This window comes from Oncorhynchus gorbuscha, linkage group LG15 (assembly GCF_021184085.1).
Source record: "Oncorhynchus gorbuscha isolate QuinsamMale2020 ecotype Even-year linkage group LG15, OgorEven_v1.0, whole genome shotgun sequence".
NCBI classification, from domain to species: Eukaryota; Metazoa; Chordata; class Actinopteri; order Salmoniformes; family Salmonidae; genus Oncorhynchus; species Oncorhynchus gorbuscha.
The window spans coordinates 2,280,445-2,298,010 of NC_060187.1; the positions used below are offsets into that span (position 1 = coordinate 2,280,445).

At 43.2% G+C, this 17,566-nt stretch overlaps 1 protein-coding gene across 3 annotated transcripts in view; it reads right to left on the minus strand.

Annotated features, from left to right (window-relative positions):
- Positions 1–10,181: 10,181 nt before the first annotated feature.
- LOC123998250 (cyclic nucleotide-gated cation channel alpha-3-like) overlaps positions 10,182–17,566 on the minus strand; it is a 45,598-nt gene continuing 38,213 nt past the window's right edge. For all 3 annotated transcript variants that reach the window (XM_046303299.1, XM_046303298.1, XM_046303297.1), the window contains one exon: positions 10,182–11,652. In XM_046303299.1, coding sequence (XP_046159255.1) covers positions 10,262–11,652 — 1,391 coding nt within the window. In that variant the 3' untranslated portion in view covers positions 10,182–10,261. The remainder of the gene's footprint in view (positions 11,653–17,566) is intronic.

Genomic DNA, 17,566 nt, shown 5'->3' on the forward strand with positions numbered 1-17,566 from the left:
ACCACAAGGCACTTCAGAGGGTAGTGTGAACAGCTCAGTACATCACTGGGGCCAAGCTTCCTGCCATCCAGGACCTCTATACCAGGCGGTGTCAGAGGAAGGCCCAAAAAATTGTCAAAGACTCCAGCCACCCTGATCATAGACTGTTCTCTCTGCTACCTCACGGCAAGCGGTACCGGAGCACCAAGTCAAGGTCCAAGAGACTTCTAAACAGCTTCTACCTCCAAGCCATAAGACTCCTGATCACCTAATCACATTTGCATTTGCATTCCCAGACTATTTGCATTCCACCCCCCCTTTTACATCACTGCTACTCTTTGTTAACATCTATGCATAGTCACTTTAATAACTCTACCTTCAACACCCTGTATATAGCCTCCACATTGACTCTGTACCGGTACCCCCTGTATATAGCCTCCACATTGACTCTGTACTGGTACCCCCTGTATATAGCCTCCACATTGACTCTGTACCGGTACCCCCTGTATATAGCCTCCACATTGACTCTGTACTGGTACCCCGCTGTGTATGTGACTAATGAGATTTTATTTTATTTGATATCTTTGAAACTCACTTAGACAATACCTTTGATGATACAGTGGTAGCAATACATTTACATTTTACATTTAAGTCATTTAGCAGACGCTCTTATCCAGAGCGACTTACAAGGTTAGAACATTTACAGAGAATACAGAAATGCCAATGGTGGAGGTGCTGCTGATTATATTCAGAACCACATTCCTGTAAAGCTTAGAGAGGATCTCATGTTAAATACTGTTGTAGTAATATGGCTACAGGTTCAACCGCCTCACCTAAAGCCCATTCTGGTGGGAAGCTGCTATAGACAGTTAGTATCTGGATAATGTTAAATACTGTTGAAGTAATATGGTCACAGGTTCATTTGCCTCCCCTAAAGCCCATTCTGGTGGGAAGCTGCTATAGACCACCAAGTGCTAACAGTCAGTATCTGGATAACATGTGTGAAATGCTGGATAATGTATGTGATATCAATAGAGAGGTATATTGTCTGGGTGATTTAAATATTGACTGGTTTTCATCATCACTCAGGAAAAAACTTCAACCAATGCCTTCAACCTGGTTCAGGTTGTCAGTCAACCTACCAGGGTAGTTACAAACAGCACAGGAATGACATCATCCACATGTATTGATCACATCTTTACTGATGCTGCAGATATTTGCATCGGATGTAGTGATCACAACATAGTAGCCATATCTAGGAAAGGCTGGGCCTAATATAGTGTATAAGAGGAAAGGCTGGGCCTAATATAGTGTATAAGAGGAAAGGCTGGGCCTAATATAGTGTATAAGAGGAAAGGCTGGGCCTAATATAGTGTATAAGAGGAAAGGCTGGGCCTAATATAGTGTATAAGAGGAAAGGCTGGGCCTAATATAGTGTATAAGAGGAAAGGCTGGGCCTAATATAGTGTATAAGAGGAAAGGCTGGGCCTAATATAGTGTATAAGAGGAAAGGCTGGGCCTAATATAGTGTATAAGAGGAAAGGCTGGGCCTAATATAGTGTATAAGAGGAAAGGCTGGGCCTAATATAGTGTATAAGAGGAAAGGCTGGGCCTAATATAGTGTATAAGAGGTCAGGCTGGGCCTAATATAGTGTATAAGAGGTCAGGCTGGGCCTAATATAGTGTATAAGAGGAAAGGCTGGGCCTAATATAGTGTATAAGAGGAAAGGCTTGGCCTAATATAGTGTATAAGAGGTCAGGCCGGGCCTAATATAGTGTATAAGAGGAGAGGCTGGGCCTAATATAGTGTATAAGAGGAAAGGCTGGGCCTAATATAGTGTATAAGAGGAAAGGCTGGGCCTAATATAGTGTATAAGAGGAAAGGCTGGGCCTAATATAGTGTATAAAGGAAAGGCTGGGCCTAATATAGTGTATAAGAGGAAAGGCTGGGCCTAATATAGTGTATAAGAGGAAAGGCTGGGCCTAATATAGTGTATAAGAGGAAAGGCTGGGCCTAATATAGTGTATAAGAGGAAAGGCTGGGCCTAATATAGTGTATAAGAGGAAAGGCTGGGCCTAATATAGTGTATAAGAGGAAAGGCTGGGCCTAATATAGTGTATAAGAGGTCAGGCTGGGCCTAATATAGTGTATAAGAGGTCAGGCTGGGCCTAATATAGTGTATAAGAGGAAAGGCTGGGCCTAATATAGTGTATAAGAGGAAAGGCTTGGCCTAATATAGTGTATAAGAGGTCAGGCCGGGCCTAATATAGTGTATAAGAGGAGAGGCTGGGCCTAATATAGTGTATAAGAGGAAAGGCTGGGCCTAATATAGTGTATAAGAGGAAAGGCTGGGCCTAATATAGTGTATAAGAGGAAAGGCTGGGCCTAATATAGTGTATAAGAGGAAAGGCTGGGCCTAATATAGTGTATAAGAGGTCAGGCTGGGCCTAATATAGTGTATAAGAGGTCAGGCTGGGCCTAATATAGTGTATAAGAGGTCAGGCTGGACCTAATATAGTGTATAAGAGGTCCGGCTGGGCCTAATATAGTGTATAAGAGGTCAGGCTGGGTCTAATATAGTGTATAAGAGGAAAGGCTGGGCCTAATATAGTGTATAAGAGGTCAGGCTGGGTCTAATATAGTGTATAAGAGGTCAGGCTGGGCCTAATATAGTGTATAGGAGGTCAGGCTGGGCCTAATATAGTGTATAAGAGGTCAGGCTGGGCCTAATATAGTGTATAAGAGGTCCGGCTGGGCCTAATATAGTGTATAAGAGGTCAGGCTGGGTCTAATATAGTGTATAAGAGGAAAGGCTGGGCCTAATATAGTGTATAAGAGGAAAGGCTGGGCCTAATATAGTGTATAAGAGGAAAGGCAGGGCCTAATATAGTGTATAAGAGGTCAGGCTGGGCCTAATATAGTGTATAAGAGGTCAGGCTTGGGCCTAATATAGTGTATAAGAGGTCCGGCTGGGTCTAATATAGTGTATAAGAGGTCATACAAAGTTTTGAAATGATTCCTATGTTGATGGGTTTTTTTCACTATTTCTGTGTGGACCTCAATTTATGAACTTTTTAGTTTACCTTAATTTAACTAGGCAATTAAGTACAAATTCTTATTTATAATGACAGCCTACCAAAAGGCAAAAGGCCTCCTGCAGCGATGGGGGCCTGGGATTAAAAAATAAATAAAAATAGGACAAAACACACATCACAACAAGAGAGACATCACAACACTACATAAAGAGAGACACCACAACACTACATAAAGAGAGACACCACAACACTACATAAAGAGAGACACCACAACACTACATAAAGAGAGACACCACAACACTACATAAAGAGAGACGACACAACACTACATAAAGAGAGACACTACAACACTACATAAAGAGAGACAGCACAACACTACATAAAGAGAGACCTAAGACAACACTACATAAAGAGAGACCTAAGACAACACTACATAAAGAGAGACAACACAACACTACATAAAGAGAGACACCACAACACTACATGAAGAGAGACACCACAACACTACATGAAGAGAGACAGCACAACACTACATAAAGAGACACCACAACACTACATAAAGAGAGACACCACAACACTACATAAAGAGAGACAACACAACACTACATAAAGAGAGACACCACAACACTACATAAAGAGAGACACTACAGCACTACATAAAGAGAGACACCACAACACTACATAAAGAGAGACAACACGACATAAAGAGAGACAACACGACATAAAGAGAGACAACACAACACTACATAAAGAGAGACTGTCATGCAGGTGAAAGAGGACCCAAACGCGACTTAACAGAAACAGAGTTTATTAATGTTCAAAACGGAATAACAGAAATCCTCTAGATTTGTAGAGGGGAAAACAACTGGAGAAGCGGCCACAGACTGCAGGTCGATTCGGGTAGGCGCAGGCCGTAGTCGACTGAGACACCTGCTCACACGCAGCGTCTGATGAAGGCACAAAACACGACAGGACAGGGTGATACACAATCACGGCAAAAACACGACAGGACAGGGCGAAACGCAATCACAGCATGGTGAATACAATACAAGGAACCGACGGAACAGGAACGGATCACAAAGGAATAAATAGGGACTCTAATCAGGGGAAAGGATCGGGAACAGGTGTGGGAAGACTAAATGATGATTAGGGGAATAGGAACAGCTGGGAGCAGGAACGGAACGACAGAGAGAAGAGAGAGCGAGAGAGTGAGAGAGGGAGGGGGAGAGAGAGGGATAGAAGGAGGGAAAGAACCAAACAGGACCAGCAGAGGGAAACGAATAGCATGGGGAGCACAGGGACAAGACATGACAATAAATGACAAACATGACAGAGACAGCACAACACTACATAAAGAGAGACAGCACTACATAGAGACAACACAACACTACATAAAGAGAGACACCACAACACAACACTACATAGAGAGACAACACAATACTACATAAAGAGAGACAACACTACATAAAGAGAGACACCACAACACAACACTACATAAAGAGAGACACCACAAGACTACATAAAGTGAGACAACACAACACTACATAAAGAGAGACACCACAACACTACATAAAGAGAGACAACACTACATAAAGAGAGACACCACAACACTACATAAAGAGAGACACCACAACACTACATAAAGAGAGACACCACAACACTACATAAAGAGAGACACCACAACACTACATAAAGAGAGACACCACAACACTACATAAAGAGAGACAGCACAACACTACATAAAGAGAGACAGCACAACACTACATAAAGAGAGACAACACTACATAAAGAGAGACAACACTACATAAAGAGAGACACCACAACACTACATAAAGAGAGACACCACAACACTACATAAAGAGAGACAGCACAACACTACATAAAGAGAGACACCACAACACTACATAAAGAGAGACACCACAACACTACATAAAGAGAGACACCACAACACTACATAAAGAGAGACACCACAACACTACATAAAGAGAGACCTAAGACAACACTACATAAAGAGAGACCTAAGACAACACTACATAAAGAGAGACACCACAACACTACATAAAGAGAGACAACACTACATAAAGAGAGACACCACAACACAACACTACATAAAGAGAGACACCACAAGACTACATAAAGTGAGACAACACAACACTACATAAAGAGAGACACCACAACACTACATAAAGAGAGACAACACGACATAAAGAGAGACAACACAACACTACATAAAGAGAGACACCACAACACTACATAAAGAGAGACACCACTACACTACATAAAGAGAGACAAGACAACACTACATAAAGAGAGACAACACAACACTACATAAAGAGAGACACCACAACACTACATAAAGAGAGACAACACAACACTACATAAAGAGAGACACCACAACACTACATAAAGAGAGACAACACTACATAAAGAGAGACACCACAACACTACATAAAGAGAGACAACACAACACTACATAAAGAGAGACAATGACAATCTGTATATAAATGGATGAGAGAGCTTCCTACTGCCTGAGATATGTTGTTGATGTAAATTGAGAAGAGTGTGGGGCCTAGGATCAAGCCTTGGGGTACTCCCTTGGTGAGAGGCAGTGGCTGAGACAGCAGATGTTCTGACTTTATAAACTGCACTCCTTGAGAGAGGTAGTTAGCAAACCAGACCAAAGGCATCAAGAAAGCCAGTCAGTTGATTATCAAAAGTGTTGGAAAAACTTGTCAATAAACAGAGCAAAATAGAACCATTCCTATAACAGTTACAATCAGCTTGATCTCCCCGTTTAAATCCCCATGGATGCCTTCCAAGCAATGGGAACCTCCCCAGAGAGGAGACAGGTTAAAAAGGTTAGTGATAGGCTTGGCGATGATGGGGGCAGCAAGAAGAAAGGGTCTAAACCATCTGACCCAGATAATGGGGTCAAGTTTAAGGAGCTACCATTAGCACCTCGGACTCAGTGACCGCGTGCAGGGAGACATTTTGTAGCGGGGAAATAGAGGGAGGAGCATCGGGGATAATAGACATAAGAAGGGAGATGAGGATATGTTGGACATGGGAAGCTGTGAGGAGGTAACAACCACATCATCAACATTAAGGGACATGTGCTCCTTGTCAGTAACAACCACATCATCAACATTAAGGGACATGTGCTCCTTGTCAGTAACAACCACATCATCAACATTAAGGGACATGTGCTCCTTGTCAGTAACAACCACATCATCAACATTAAGGGCCTTGGGCATGCTGTGAGGAGGAGGGTTTATTCTCCAGGTCGTTAACCATTTTCCAGAACTTCTTGGGGTTAGACCCACAGACAGAACTGCTCCTTAAAGTAACTAACCTTGGCCTTCCAGATATTCTTATTTATAATTTGCCTGAACGAGAGCCAATCAGCCTGAATATGCATGTGCAGAGCGATTTGCCAAGAGCTGGAGTAACTCTATCAGATCATGGGCGAACCAGGGGCTGAACCTGTTTTATGTTCTTATTTTCTTCATGGGCACGTATTTGTTGACGATATCACTGAAAATATCAAAAAAGAAGGTCCAAGCGTCTTCAACAGAGGGGATCAAGCTGATTCTATACCATTTTACAGAGGCCAGTTCATGAAGGAAGCCTTGCTCATGAAAGTTTTTTTAGCAAGCTTCTATGACTAATCAGGACAGGTTGTTTCACTGAGCAGCCATTAAAAACACAGGCTGTAAAACAGTGATCACTAAGGTCAATTACAGAAAACACCAGCCTGATACCGATCAGGATTATTTGTGAGGTTGAGGAGGAGTGAGGAGAGTAGATTTTTCTGGGTGTTTGGAGTCATACCTTGTGGGATTGGTAATAACCTGAGAAAGATTTAGGGAGCCCCATTGCTTTAGGACTTGGTCAGGTGATTTAAACATGTCCCAGTTTAGGTCACCTAGCAGGAAAGATTCAGACTTAGTGGAAGGGCCCAGTAGAACGCTCAGGGCCGGTAGGGTACAGGCCTGTGCTGATGATGGGTGATAACAACCAGCAGTTTAATGCGATCCCCGGGACCACCCATACGAAGAATGTATGCACACATGACTGTAAGTCGCTTTGGATAAAAGCGTCTGCTAAATGGCATATATTAATGCGTAAAACCAGCTAATCAAATTGTTTGGGGACAGACTTGGTGGAAACAACCGAGCACTGAAGGTGATCCTTGGTAAAGATCCACCACATGTGGTGATCTGTCTGGCTGAAAAATATTATAACCAGACAGGTCAACACCAGTGTTCAAAACATTCTTCCTTAACCACGTCTCAGTAATGACCAACACATCTGGATTGGAGCTGTGAACCCACACTTTCAATAGATTTTAGGTATAAAAAGCTTATAGTGTTAATGTGCAGAAAACCCAGGCTTTTACAAGCATGAAGCCGATATCAGAGCACAAATCAGAATTGGGGCTAGCAACAGTAGATAGGCCAGGGTGTACATGCACATTTCCAGATATAATCAGCAGAAATACAATTAGGGTATGGCAGAGGACAGGGAGAGCTATAACATTTGAATTTGCATTTGATGGCAACAAGATCACATTGTACAGCAATTTCATCACATGAATACAAAGCCGGCGAGAGGTGGTTAGAATAGGATGGGAGGCCAAGAGTCTGTTTCACCAATAGAGAGTCAGAGTATCGAGTGTGGGAACAAACATAATCTGTCCCACGTTGGGTAAACAAGCAAGTTCATAGTTAACAAAGCAACCAGGAGTCATGAGGCAAAACGCATAAAGATATAACGACTTGGGGATAGCCATTGTAAGTTCAGAGTCATTTGCCCCAACAGTACGTGTGTGCTGGAGGTGAGCGAAAGCTCGGGAAAGAGAGGGGGGAGTGTGGCGGGGGTACCTGTACCAGTCAGGGGGAGACAGGCCAGTGAACAGATTGCCAGGTGGGATCCAAGCAGCTGTGCAACAAGCAACAGGGGTAGGAGGTCAGGGTCACACCTACTTGGGAGAAGCTTTTTTTTCTCTGGAGGCAGATTCCTTGTGGAAAACCGTAGCTAACTAGCTAACGTAGCTAACTAGCTAACGTAGCTAACTAGCTAACATAGCTAATGTAGCTAGCAAGTCTTTGTACACCATCTTTACCATGTGGAAAAGGAGATTGTTAGCTAGCTATATCTTTTCAGTTTCAGCGAATGGTCCTTTACGACTTCCTAACAAAGTTGTCCTGTGGCTGTTGTATTTTGGATATTGTAAAGAATTGCTATTTTCTTATGCAAGTGAGCATAGCCTACTGCTAAATACATGGCTACAACTCACAGTAAAGCCTGTGGGGTCCCCTACAGGATAGCTCCCACATTACACACTGACTGCCAAACCAGCGCACACACCAAATTTCCCCCTTTAGCTGAACATTGTGTGACGGCGGGATTCTAGAGTGACGGACGGCCCAGCTGAGCCAATGGCGGAAGACTACAGACTACACCCCAGCTGAACCAATCCAAAGATCCGATCTCCCAGGATCAACCTACTTTCTGTTCTGTATAAATTGTGTGTGTAGCAGTTGACTCGCCCTCTTTTCCTGCTGTTCTGTGCGAGCGAATGGGAGAGCCGTATTTACGTGTACCAGATATTCTCACTCTGAAATAAACTGTCGCTTGTCGTACAATTTTAACACCTGGTCTGAATCGATCCTTAACCGGCTCACCCTTTTAATATCCTTTTATCAACAATATTCTGAGGATGATATCTGATGTGACCAGAGAAACAATGTTGCTGGTAAAGGATATGAGACACTGGAGTATTGCAACACGGACATGAATAATAGACTTCATATGAAGATCAATGTTGCTGGTAAAGGATATGAGACACTGGAGTATTGCAACACGGACATGAATAATAGACTTCATATGAAGATCAATGTTGCTGGTAAAGGATATGAGACACTGGAGTATTGCAACACGGACATGAATAATAGACTTCATATGAAGATCAATTCCCTATTTATATTTACTAATCGACTATATCTTGTTAATTCCTGTTGACTGCCAGAGTCATACTGAAATTGATCAGCTAACAAACATCCACTCAATCTGCTGCCAGTCAAGTCAATGGCAGTGCAGACATAAAGATCTCTACATTTAGCAATCTCTTAACTTCAGAAACTAGAAAGATGTGAATGGGATTAAGCTAGCTAGCCAGCCAGCTAGCTAGCTAAAGATACAACATATGAAATGTAAATGGCTATAGCTAGCTACCAATCTATTGTTGTTACTTTTATTTAACTAGGCAAGTCAGAACAAAGTATTATTTACAATGATAGCCTACCAGCGAACAGTGGGTAAACTGCCTTATTCAGGGGCAGAACGACAGATTTTTACCTTGTCAGCTCGGGGATTCGATCCAGCAACCTTATGGTTAGTAGCCCAATGCTCTAACCATTAGGCTATCTGCCTACCCGAATGTGGAGAATGTGGCTTGGTAGCTAGGTAATTTAGCCAGTTTGTCCCATTGACTTTACATGGAATTGCTAATCGATTAGCATGCATCCCACCGTGGATATTTTTGTCAGTTAAACATGACAAAAATAACACAGTATGCATGTATTAGCGTATCATGATCAAATATTGCAGTGAGGAAACATTTCACTTCAGAACAGGAGTTAATTTTCTTTCACTTCAGTTTTAGTTTAGAATGGCAGACTAATCACATGACCAATATCTGCGCTCTGATTGGAGGATAAAAATAATTGTCTGCTAGGTGACACTGCCAATCAAAACTCCCCCCAGATAACAAAACATTCCTCATTTTAAATGGAAATTTTTTACAGCAACCTTTGCTTGCAGAATTACGCTGCAATATTGCCTCCAAAAATATTCCGAAAAATGTTTGAAGTTTACAATCATCTTAAAGTAGGCTGGCTTTCTTTTGAAATCTCATAGATCGATACATTGCACTTCCGCAGTACTTAATTATTAACCTACAGACAAAACGAGATACCAGATCCCTTTGATCTCCACTGAGTTAGGTAAATCTGCTTTAGTTTTTTTTACACCTTATTTGTGGAATATAATAATCTCCCAAACTCTCTAAAATGTGATGAGTTGCATTTCTGAAGAATGTGTTTTGTTTTCTATAATTATCTTTCTCTTTTTATGTATTGATGTGTATATTTTGTACATGCTCATCATTGATCTCGGAATGGCTCCCTGTCAATATAAAGGTTCAATAGAAAAAGTCTCTGGGTAAATACATTGCATTGTGGGACTAATGTGTCTTGTTGTCGGCCACCACCTCAGATATATCCTCGGGCCGGACTGACTTGACTGTTGACTCCATGTTGGTGATCCTCTGTTTGATCTTGTTCTGGCTGGATGTGAACTCAGCCATGATCTTGGCCAACTTAGTCTTGATGATTTCAATATTACTCTCCAACCTTTGGATCTTTTCCTCCATGTCCTTAGGGTCGGCGCCCGCGTTAGCGACGTCGTCATCGATCATGTTGTCTTTCATCAGCATAGCCTTTCCCTTTTCTTCCAGAGCCTTCTTGGCGTCGGGGTACTCAGTGAGGGACTCCATGAGATCGTCTTTCGACAGGGCGAAGAGGTCAGAGTAACCTATGCTCCTGATGTTGGCCGTTCTCCTGTTGCCAGCCTTGGATCCCTTGATGCCCAGGATACTGATCTCTCCGAAGTACGCGCCATCGCTGAGCACCACGAACTGTGTCACCCCGTCGTCTGCCACCACAGCCAGCTTCCCTTCCTTAATGATGTACATCTCTCTGCCGATGTCTCCCTTCTTACAGATGTAATCTCCTGGGGAGAACACCTGAGGCTGCAGCTTCAGCACCAACTCAATCAGAAGACCAGCCTCACAGTCCTGGAAGATACACACCTTCTTCAGGGTGTCCAGGTGGACGTTGATGGCGATCTCGGCCTTCAGCTTGTCCGGCAGGTTCTTCAACACCTCCTTCTCATCGCAGGTCTTCTTCTCCGTCCAGAGGTAGTCGAACCACTTGATGACCCTGACCTCCAGATCCTTGGAGACCTTACGGAACTGCATGTATTGCTTGATGGAGTCGATCTTAGCCTGGAATTCCGCACGGGTTTTGTTCATGTTTGAGATCATGGCACCAACGTTACCAACGATGGTGGCGAAAATCAGCACACCGATGAGGAAGTCGACGACCACAAAGAGGTACTCGAAGTCTCTAACTGGTGGCGGGGTTTCTCCGATGGTGGTCAGGGTCAGGGTCGACCAATAGAGACAGTAGATGTACTTCCTGGCAAGGCGGCCGTGCTCAGGATGACTGATGTTTGGGTACACCCAGGTGTCGGACCCGAACCCGATGGTCTTGGAGATGGCGAAGAAGATGCAGGCGTTCCAGTGGATGATGATCAGGATGTAAAGTACCAGATTGCTGATTCGGAAAACGTTGGGGAAGCTGGTTCTGGTCTCAGTGCGGTCGAAGAACTCAAAGAGACGGTTCATCTTTGCGAGTCGGTTCAGTCGGAGCTCGGGGTAGTTTAAACCCACTTTCAGAAACAGCAGGTCTGTGGGTATCATTGAAATCATGTCCCATTTGAACTGTGGCATTGATTTGTATTTGTCTCTAAGCTTCTTGTCGTCTTTCACAAGCAGTCCCTGTTCCAGAAAACCTGTTGAAATAATTCAAGAGAAATTAGTGATACCAAATAAGGGACAGTTCTACATTTACTGGGGGGGGGTGCTAAAATACGGGAGGGTTGTCTAACTTTACTTTTTGCTTTCGGGAGGGTTGTGCTTTTTTTATTGGGCACAGGGGAGGGTAGTGAAATTTCTCCCTGGTTTAAATTCCCTCTTTTGCAGGTTTTGCGACATCATTTCTTCCATCCTAGCCAAATTGTCTCATCTGTTTGCAAGCGCACCTCCCCTATAATCAAGGTGTTTTGGTCTATTCCTTATGCACTGTGCTTTTTCTGCACTCTAACTTGTACTATATACCACAGGTCAATATAGTCTACCAATCTAACTGTCTATCCATGCCTTCTATCCACCATCCATAGTGACAATAGTGATAGGTGGATCGTTTGTACAGATCTGCAATAGGCGAACTAGCAATCATACCACACATAAAAGCATTCAAAGCTGCATCAATTTTCAATATGAATCCACAAGAACCAATAGGAATGGCTGATAGGCAGAGGAGAAGCCAGGTGCATCATTGCGTATGAAAGAACAGTGAAGACAATAGGACACGCTGTTCAACTCCCCTATTGATCTTGTTAAGGGACAATACAATGATCCTGCCAAGACTAGCCTACAATACCACAAGGCAATGAATAACTGCATTATTGTTTTCTAATGAGTACAACATTCTACTCTAGGCTGTAAACTGCAGTGAAAATGTCATTTGAATAATGGCGCAAAAGCGCTGTGATTTGAATGTTTCATTCCATTCGGATCAGTAGTGGGTCTACTCTCTACAGTCTATAAGGATCAGTAGTGGGTCTACTCTCTACAGTCTATAAGGATCAGTAGTGGGTCTACTCTCCACAGTCTATAAGGATCAGTAGTGGGTCTAACAGTCTATAAGGATCAGTAGTGGGTCTACTCTCCACAGTCTATAAGGATCAGTCTCTACAGTCTATAAGGATCAGTAGTGGGTCTACTCTCTACAGTCTATAAGGATCAGTAGTGGGTCTACTCTCCACAGTCTATAAGGATCAGTATCTCACAGTCTATCAGTAGTGGGTCTACTCTCTACAGTCTATAAGGATCAGTGGGTCTACTCTCTACAGTCTATAAGGATCAGTAGTGGGTCTACTCTCTACAGTCTATAAGGATCAGTAGTGGGTCTACTCTCTCTACAGTCTATAAGGATCAGTAGTGGGTCTACTCTCTACAGTCTATAAGGATCAGTAGTGGGTCTACTCTCCACAGTCTATAAGGATCAGTAGGTCTACTCTCCACAGTCTGGTCTCTACAGTCTATAAGGATCAGTAGTGGGTCTACTCTCTACAGTCTATAAGGATCAGTAGTGGGTCTACTCTCCACAGTCTATAAGGATCAGTAGTGGGTCTACTCTCCACAGTCTATAAGGATCAGTAGTGGGTCTACTCTCTACAGTCTATAAGGATCAGTAGTGGGTCTACTATATAAGGATCAGTAGTGGGTCTACTCTCTACAGTCTATAAGGATCAGTAGTGGGTCTACTCTCTACAGTCTATAAGGATCAGTAGTGGGTCTACTCTCTACAGTCTATAAGGATCAGTAGTGGGTCTACTCTCCACAGTCTATAAGGATCAGTAGTGGGTCTACTCTCTACAGTCTATAAGGATCAGTAGTGGGTCTACTCTCTACAGTCTATAAGGATCAGTAGTGGGTCTACTCTCTACAGTCTATAAGGATCAGTAGTGGGTCTACTCTCCACAGTCTATAAGGATCAGTAGTGGGTCTACTCTCTACAGTCTATAAGGATCAGTAGTGGGTCTACTCTCAGTAGTGGGTCTACTCTCTACAGTCTATAAGGATCAGTAGTGGGTCTACTCTCTACAGTCTATAAGGATCAGTAGTGGGTCTACTCTCCACAGTCTATATCAGTAGTGGGTCTACTCTCTACAGTCTATAAGGATCAGTAGTGGGTCTACTCTCTACAGTCTATAAGGATCAGTAGTGGGTCTACTCTCTACAGTCTATAAGGATCAGTAGTGGGTCTACTCTCTACAGTCTATAAGGATCAGTAGTGGGTCTACTCTCTACAGTCTATAAGGATCAGTAGTGGGTCTACTCTCCACAGTCTATAAGGATCAGTAGTGGGTCTACTCTCTACAGTCTATAAGGATCAGTCTATCTATAAGGATCAGTAGTGGGTCTACTCTCTACAGTCTATAAGGATCAGTAGTGGGTCTACTCTCTACAGTCTATAAGGATCAGTAGTGGGTCTACTCTCCACAGTCTATAAGGATCAGTAGTGGGTCTACTCTCCACAGTCTATAAGGATCAGTAGTGGGTCAGTAGTGGGTCTATAACAGTCTATAAGATCAGTAGTGGGTCTACTCTCTACAGTCTACTCTATAAGGATCAGTACTAGTCTATAAGGATCAGTAGTGGGTCTACTCTCTACAGTCTATAAGGATCAGTAGTGGGTCTACTCTCCACAGTCTATAAGGATCAGTAGTGGGTCTACTCTCCACAGTCTATAAGGATCAGTAGTGGGTCTACTCTCTACAGTCTATAAGGATCAGTAGTGGGTCTACTCTCTACAGTCTATAAGGATCAGTAGTGGGTCTACTCTCCACAGTCTATAAGGATCAGTAGTGGGTCTACTCTCCACAGTCTATAAGGATCAGTAGTGGGTCTACTCTCCACAGTCTATAAGGATCAGTAGTGGGTCTACTCTCCACAGTCTATAAGGATCAGTAGTGGGTCTACTCTCCACAGTCTATAAGGATCAGTAGTGGGTCTACTCTCCACAGTCTATAAGGATCAGTAGTGGGTCTACTCTCCACAGTCTATAAGGATCAGTAGTGGGTCTACTCTCCACAGTCTATAAGGATCAGTAGTGGGTCTACTCTCCACAGTCTATAAGGATCAGTAGTGGGTCTACTCTCCACAGTCTATAAGGATCAGTAGTGGGTCTACTCTCCACAGTCTATAAGGATCAGTAGTGGGTCTACTCTCCACAGTCTATAAGGATCAGTAGTGGGTCTACTCTCCACAGTCTATAAGGATCAGTAGTGGGTCTACTCTCCACAGTCTATAAGGATCAGTAGTGGGTCTACTCTCCACAGTCTATAAGGATCAGTAGTGGGTCTACTCTCCACAGTCTATAAGGATCAGTAGTGGGTCTACTCTCCACAGTCTATAAGGATCAGTAGTGGGTCTACTCTCCACAGTCTATAAGGATCAGTAGTGGGTCTACTCTCCACAGTCTATAAGGATCAGTAGTGGGTCTACTCTCCACAGTCTATAAGGATCAGTAGTGGGTCTACTCTCCACAGTCTATAAGGATCAGTAGTGGGTCTACTCTCCACAGTCTATAAGGATCAGTAGTGGGTCTACTCTCCACAGTCTATAAGGATCAGTAGTGGGTCTACTCTCTCTACAGTCTATAAGGATCAGTAGTGGGTCTACTCACAGTCTATAAGGATCAGTAGTGGGTCTACTCTCTACAGTCTATAAGGATCAGTAGTGGGTCTACTCTCTACAGTCTATAAGGATCAGTAGTGGGTCTACTCTCTACAGTCTATAAGGATCAGTAGTGGGTCTACTCTCCACAGTCTATAAGGATCAGTAGTGGGTCTACTCTCCACAGTCTATAAGGATCAGTAGTGGGTCTACTCTCTACAGTCTATAAGGATCAGTAGTGGGTCTACTCTCCACAGTCTATAAGGATCAGTAGTGGGTCTACTCTCCACAGTCTATAAGGATCAGTAGTGGGTCTACTCTCCACAGTCTATAAGGATCAGTAGTGGGTCTACTCTCCACAGTCTATAAGGATCAGTAGTGGGTCTACTCTCCACAGTCTATAAGGATCAGTAGTGGGTCTACTCTCCACAGTCTATAAGGATCAGTAGTGGGTCTACTCTCCACAGTCTATAAGGATCAGTAGTGGGTCTACTCTCCACAGTCTATAAGGATCAGTAGTGGGTCTACTCTCCACAGTCTATAAGGATCAGTAGTGGGTCTACTCTCCACAGTCTATAAGGATCAGTAGTGGGTCTACTCTCCACAGTCTATAAGGATCAGTAGTGGGTCTACTCTCTACAGTCTATAAGGATCAGTAGTGGGTCTACTCTCCACAGTCTATAAGGATCAGTAGTGGGTCTACTCTCCACAGTCTATAAGGATCAGTAGTGGGTCTACTCTCCACAGTCTATAAGGATCAGTAGTGGGTCTACTCTCCACAGTCTATAAGGATCAGTAGTGGGTCTACTCTCCACAGTCTATAAGGATCAGTAGTGGGTCTACTCTCCACAGTCTATAAGGATCAGTAGTGGGTCTACTCTCCACAGTCTATAAGGATCAGTAGTGGGTCTACTCTCCACAGTCTATAAGGATCAGTAGTGGGTCTACTCTCCACAGTCTATAAGGATCAGTAGTGGGTCTACTCTCCACAGTCTATAAGGATCAGTCTATAAGTCTATAAGGATCAGTAGTGGGTCTACTCTCCACAGTCTATAAGGATCAGTAGTGGGTCTACTCTCCACAGTCTATAAGGATCAGTAGTGGGTCTACTCTCCACAGTCTATAAGGATCAGTAGTGGGTCTACTCTCCACAGTCTATAAGGATCAGTAGTGGGTCTACTCTCCACAGTCTATAAGGATCAGTAGTGGGTCTACTCTCCACAGTCTATAAGGATCAGTAGTGGGTCTACTCTCCACAGTCTATAAGGATCTATAAGTCAGTAGTGGGTCTACTCTCCACAGTCTATAAGGATCAGTAGTCTATAAGGATCAGTCTACTCTCCACAGTCTATAAGGATCAGTAGTGGGTCTACTCTCCACAGTCTATAAGGATCAGTAGTGGGTCTACTCTCTACAGTCTATAAGGATCAGTAGTGGGTCTACTCTCTACAGTTAATAAGGATCAGTAGTGGGTCTACTCTCTACAGTCTATAAGGATCAGTAGTGGGTCTACTCTCTACAGTTTATAAGGATCAGTAGTGGGTCTACTCTCTACAGTCTATAAGGATCAGTAGTGGGTCTACTCTGGACAGTTGATAAGGATCAGTAGTGGGTCTACTCTCTACAGTTAATAAGGATCAGTAGTGGGTCTACTCTCTACAGTCTATAAGGATCAGTAGTGGCTCTACTCTCTACAGTTTATAAGGATCAGTAGTGGCTCTACTCTGGACAGTTTATAAGGATCAATAGTGGGTCTACTCTCTACAGTTAATAAGGATCAGTAGTGGGTCTACTCTCTACAGTCTATAAGGATCAGTAGTGGGTCTACTCTCCACAGTCTATAAGGATCAGTAGTGGGTCTACTCTCCACAGTCTATAAGGATCAGTAGTGGGTCTACTCTCTACAGTCTATAAGGATCAGTAGTGGGTCTACTCTCTACAGTCTATAAGGATCAGTAGTGGGTCTACTCTCTACAGTTAATAAGGATCAGTAGTGGGTCTACTCTCTACAGTCTATAAGGATCAGTAGTGGGTCTACTCTCTACAGTTTATAAGGATCAGTAGTGGGTCTACTCTCTACAGTCTATAAGGATCAGTAGTGGGTCTACTCTGGACAGTTGATAAGGATCAGTAGTGGGTCTACTCTCTACAGTTAATAAGGATCAGTAGTGGGTCTACTCTCTACAGTCTATAAGGATCAGTAGTGGCTCTACTCTCTACAGTTTATAAGGATCAGTAGTGGCTCTACTCTGGACAGTTTATAAGGATCAATAGTGGGTCTACTCTCTACAGTTAATAAGGATCAGTAGTGGGTCTACTCTCTACAGTTAATAAGGATCAGTAGTGGGTCTACTCTCTACAGTTTATAAGGATCAGTAGTGGGTCTACTCTCTACAGTCTATAAGGATCAGTAGTGGGTCTACTCTGGACAGTTGATAAGGATCAGTAGTGGGTCTACTCTCT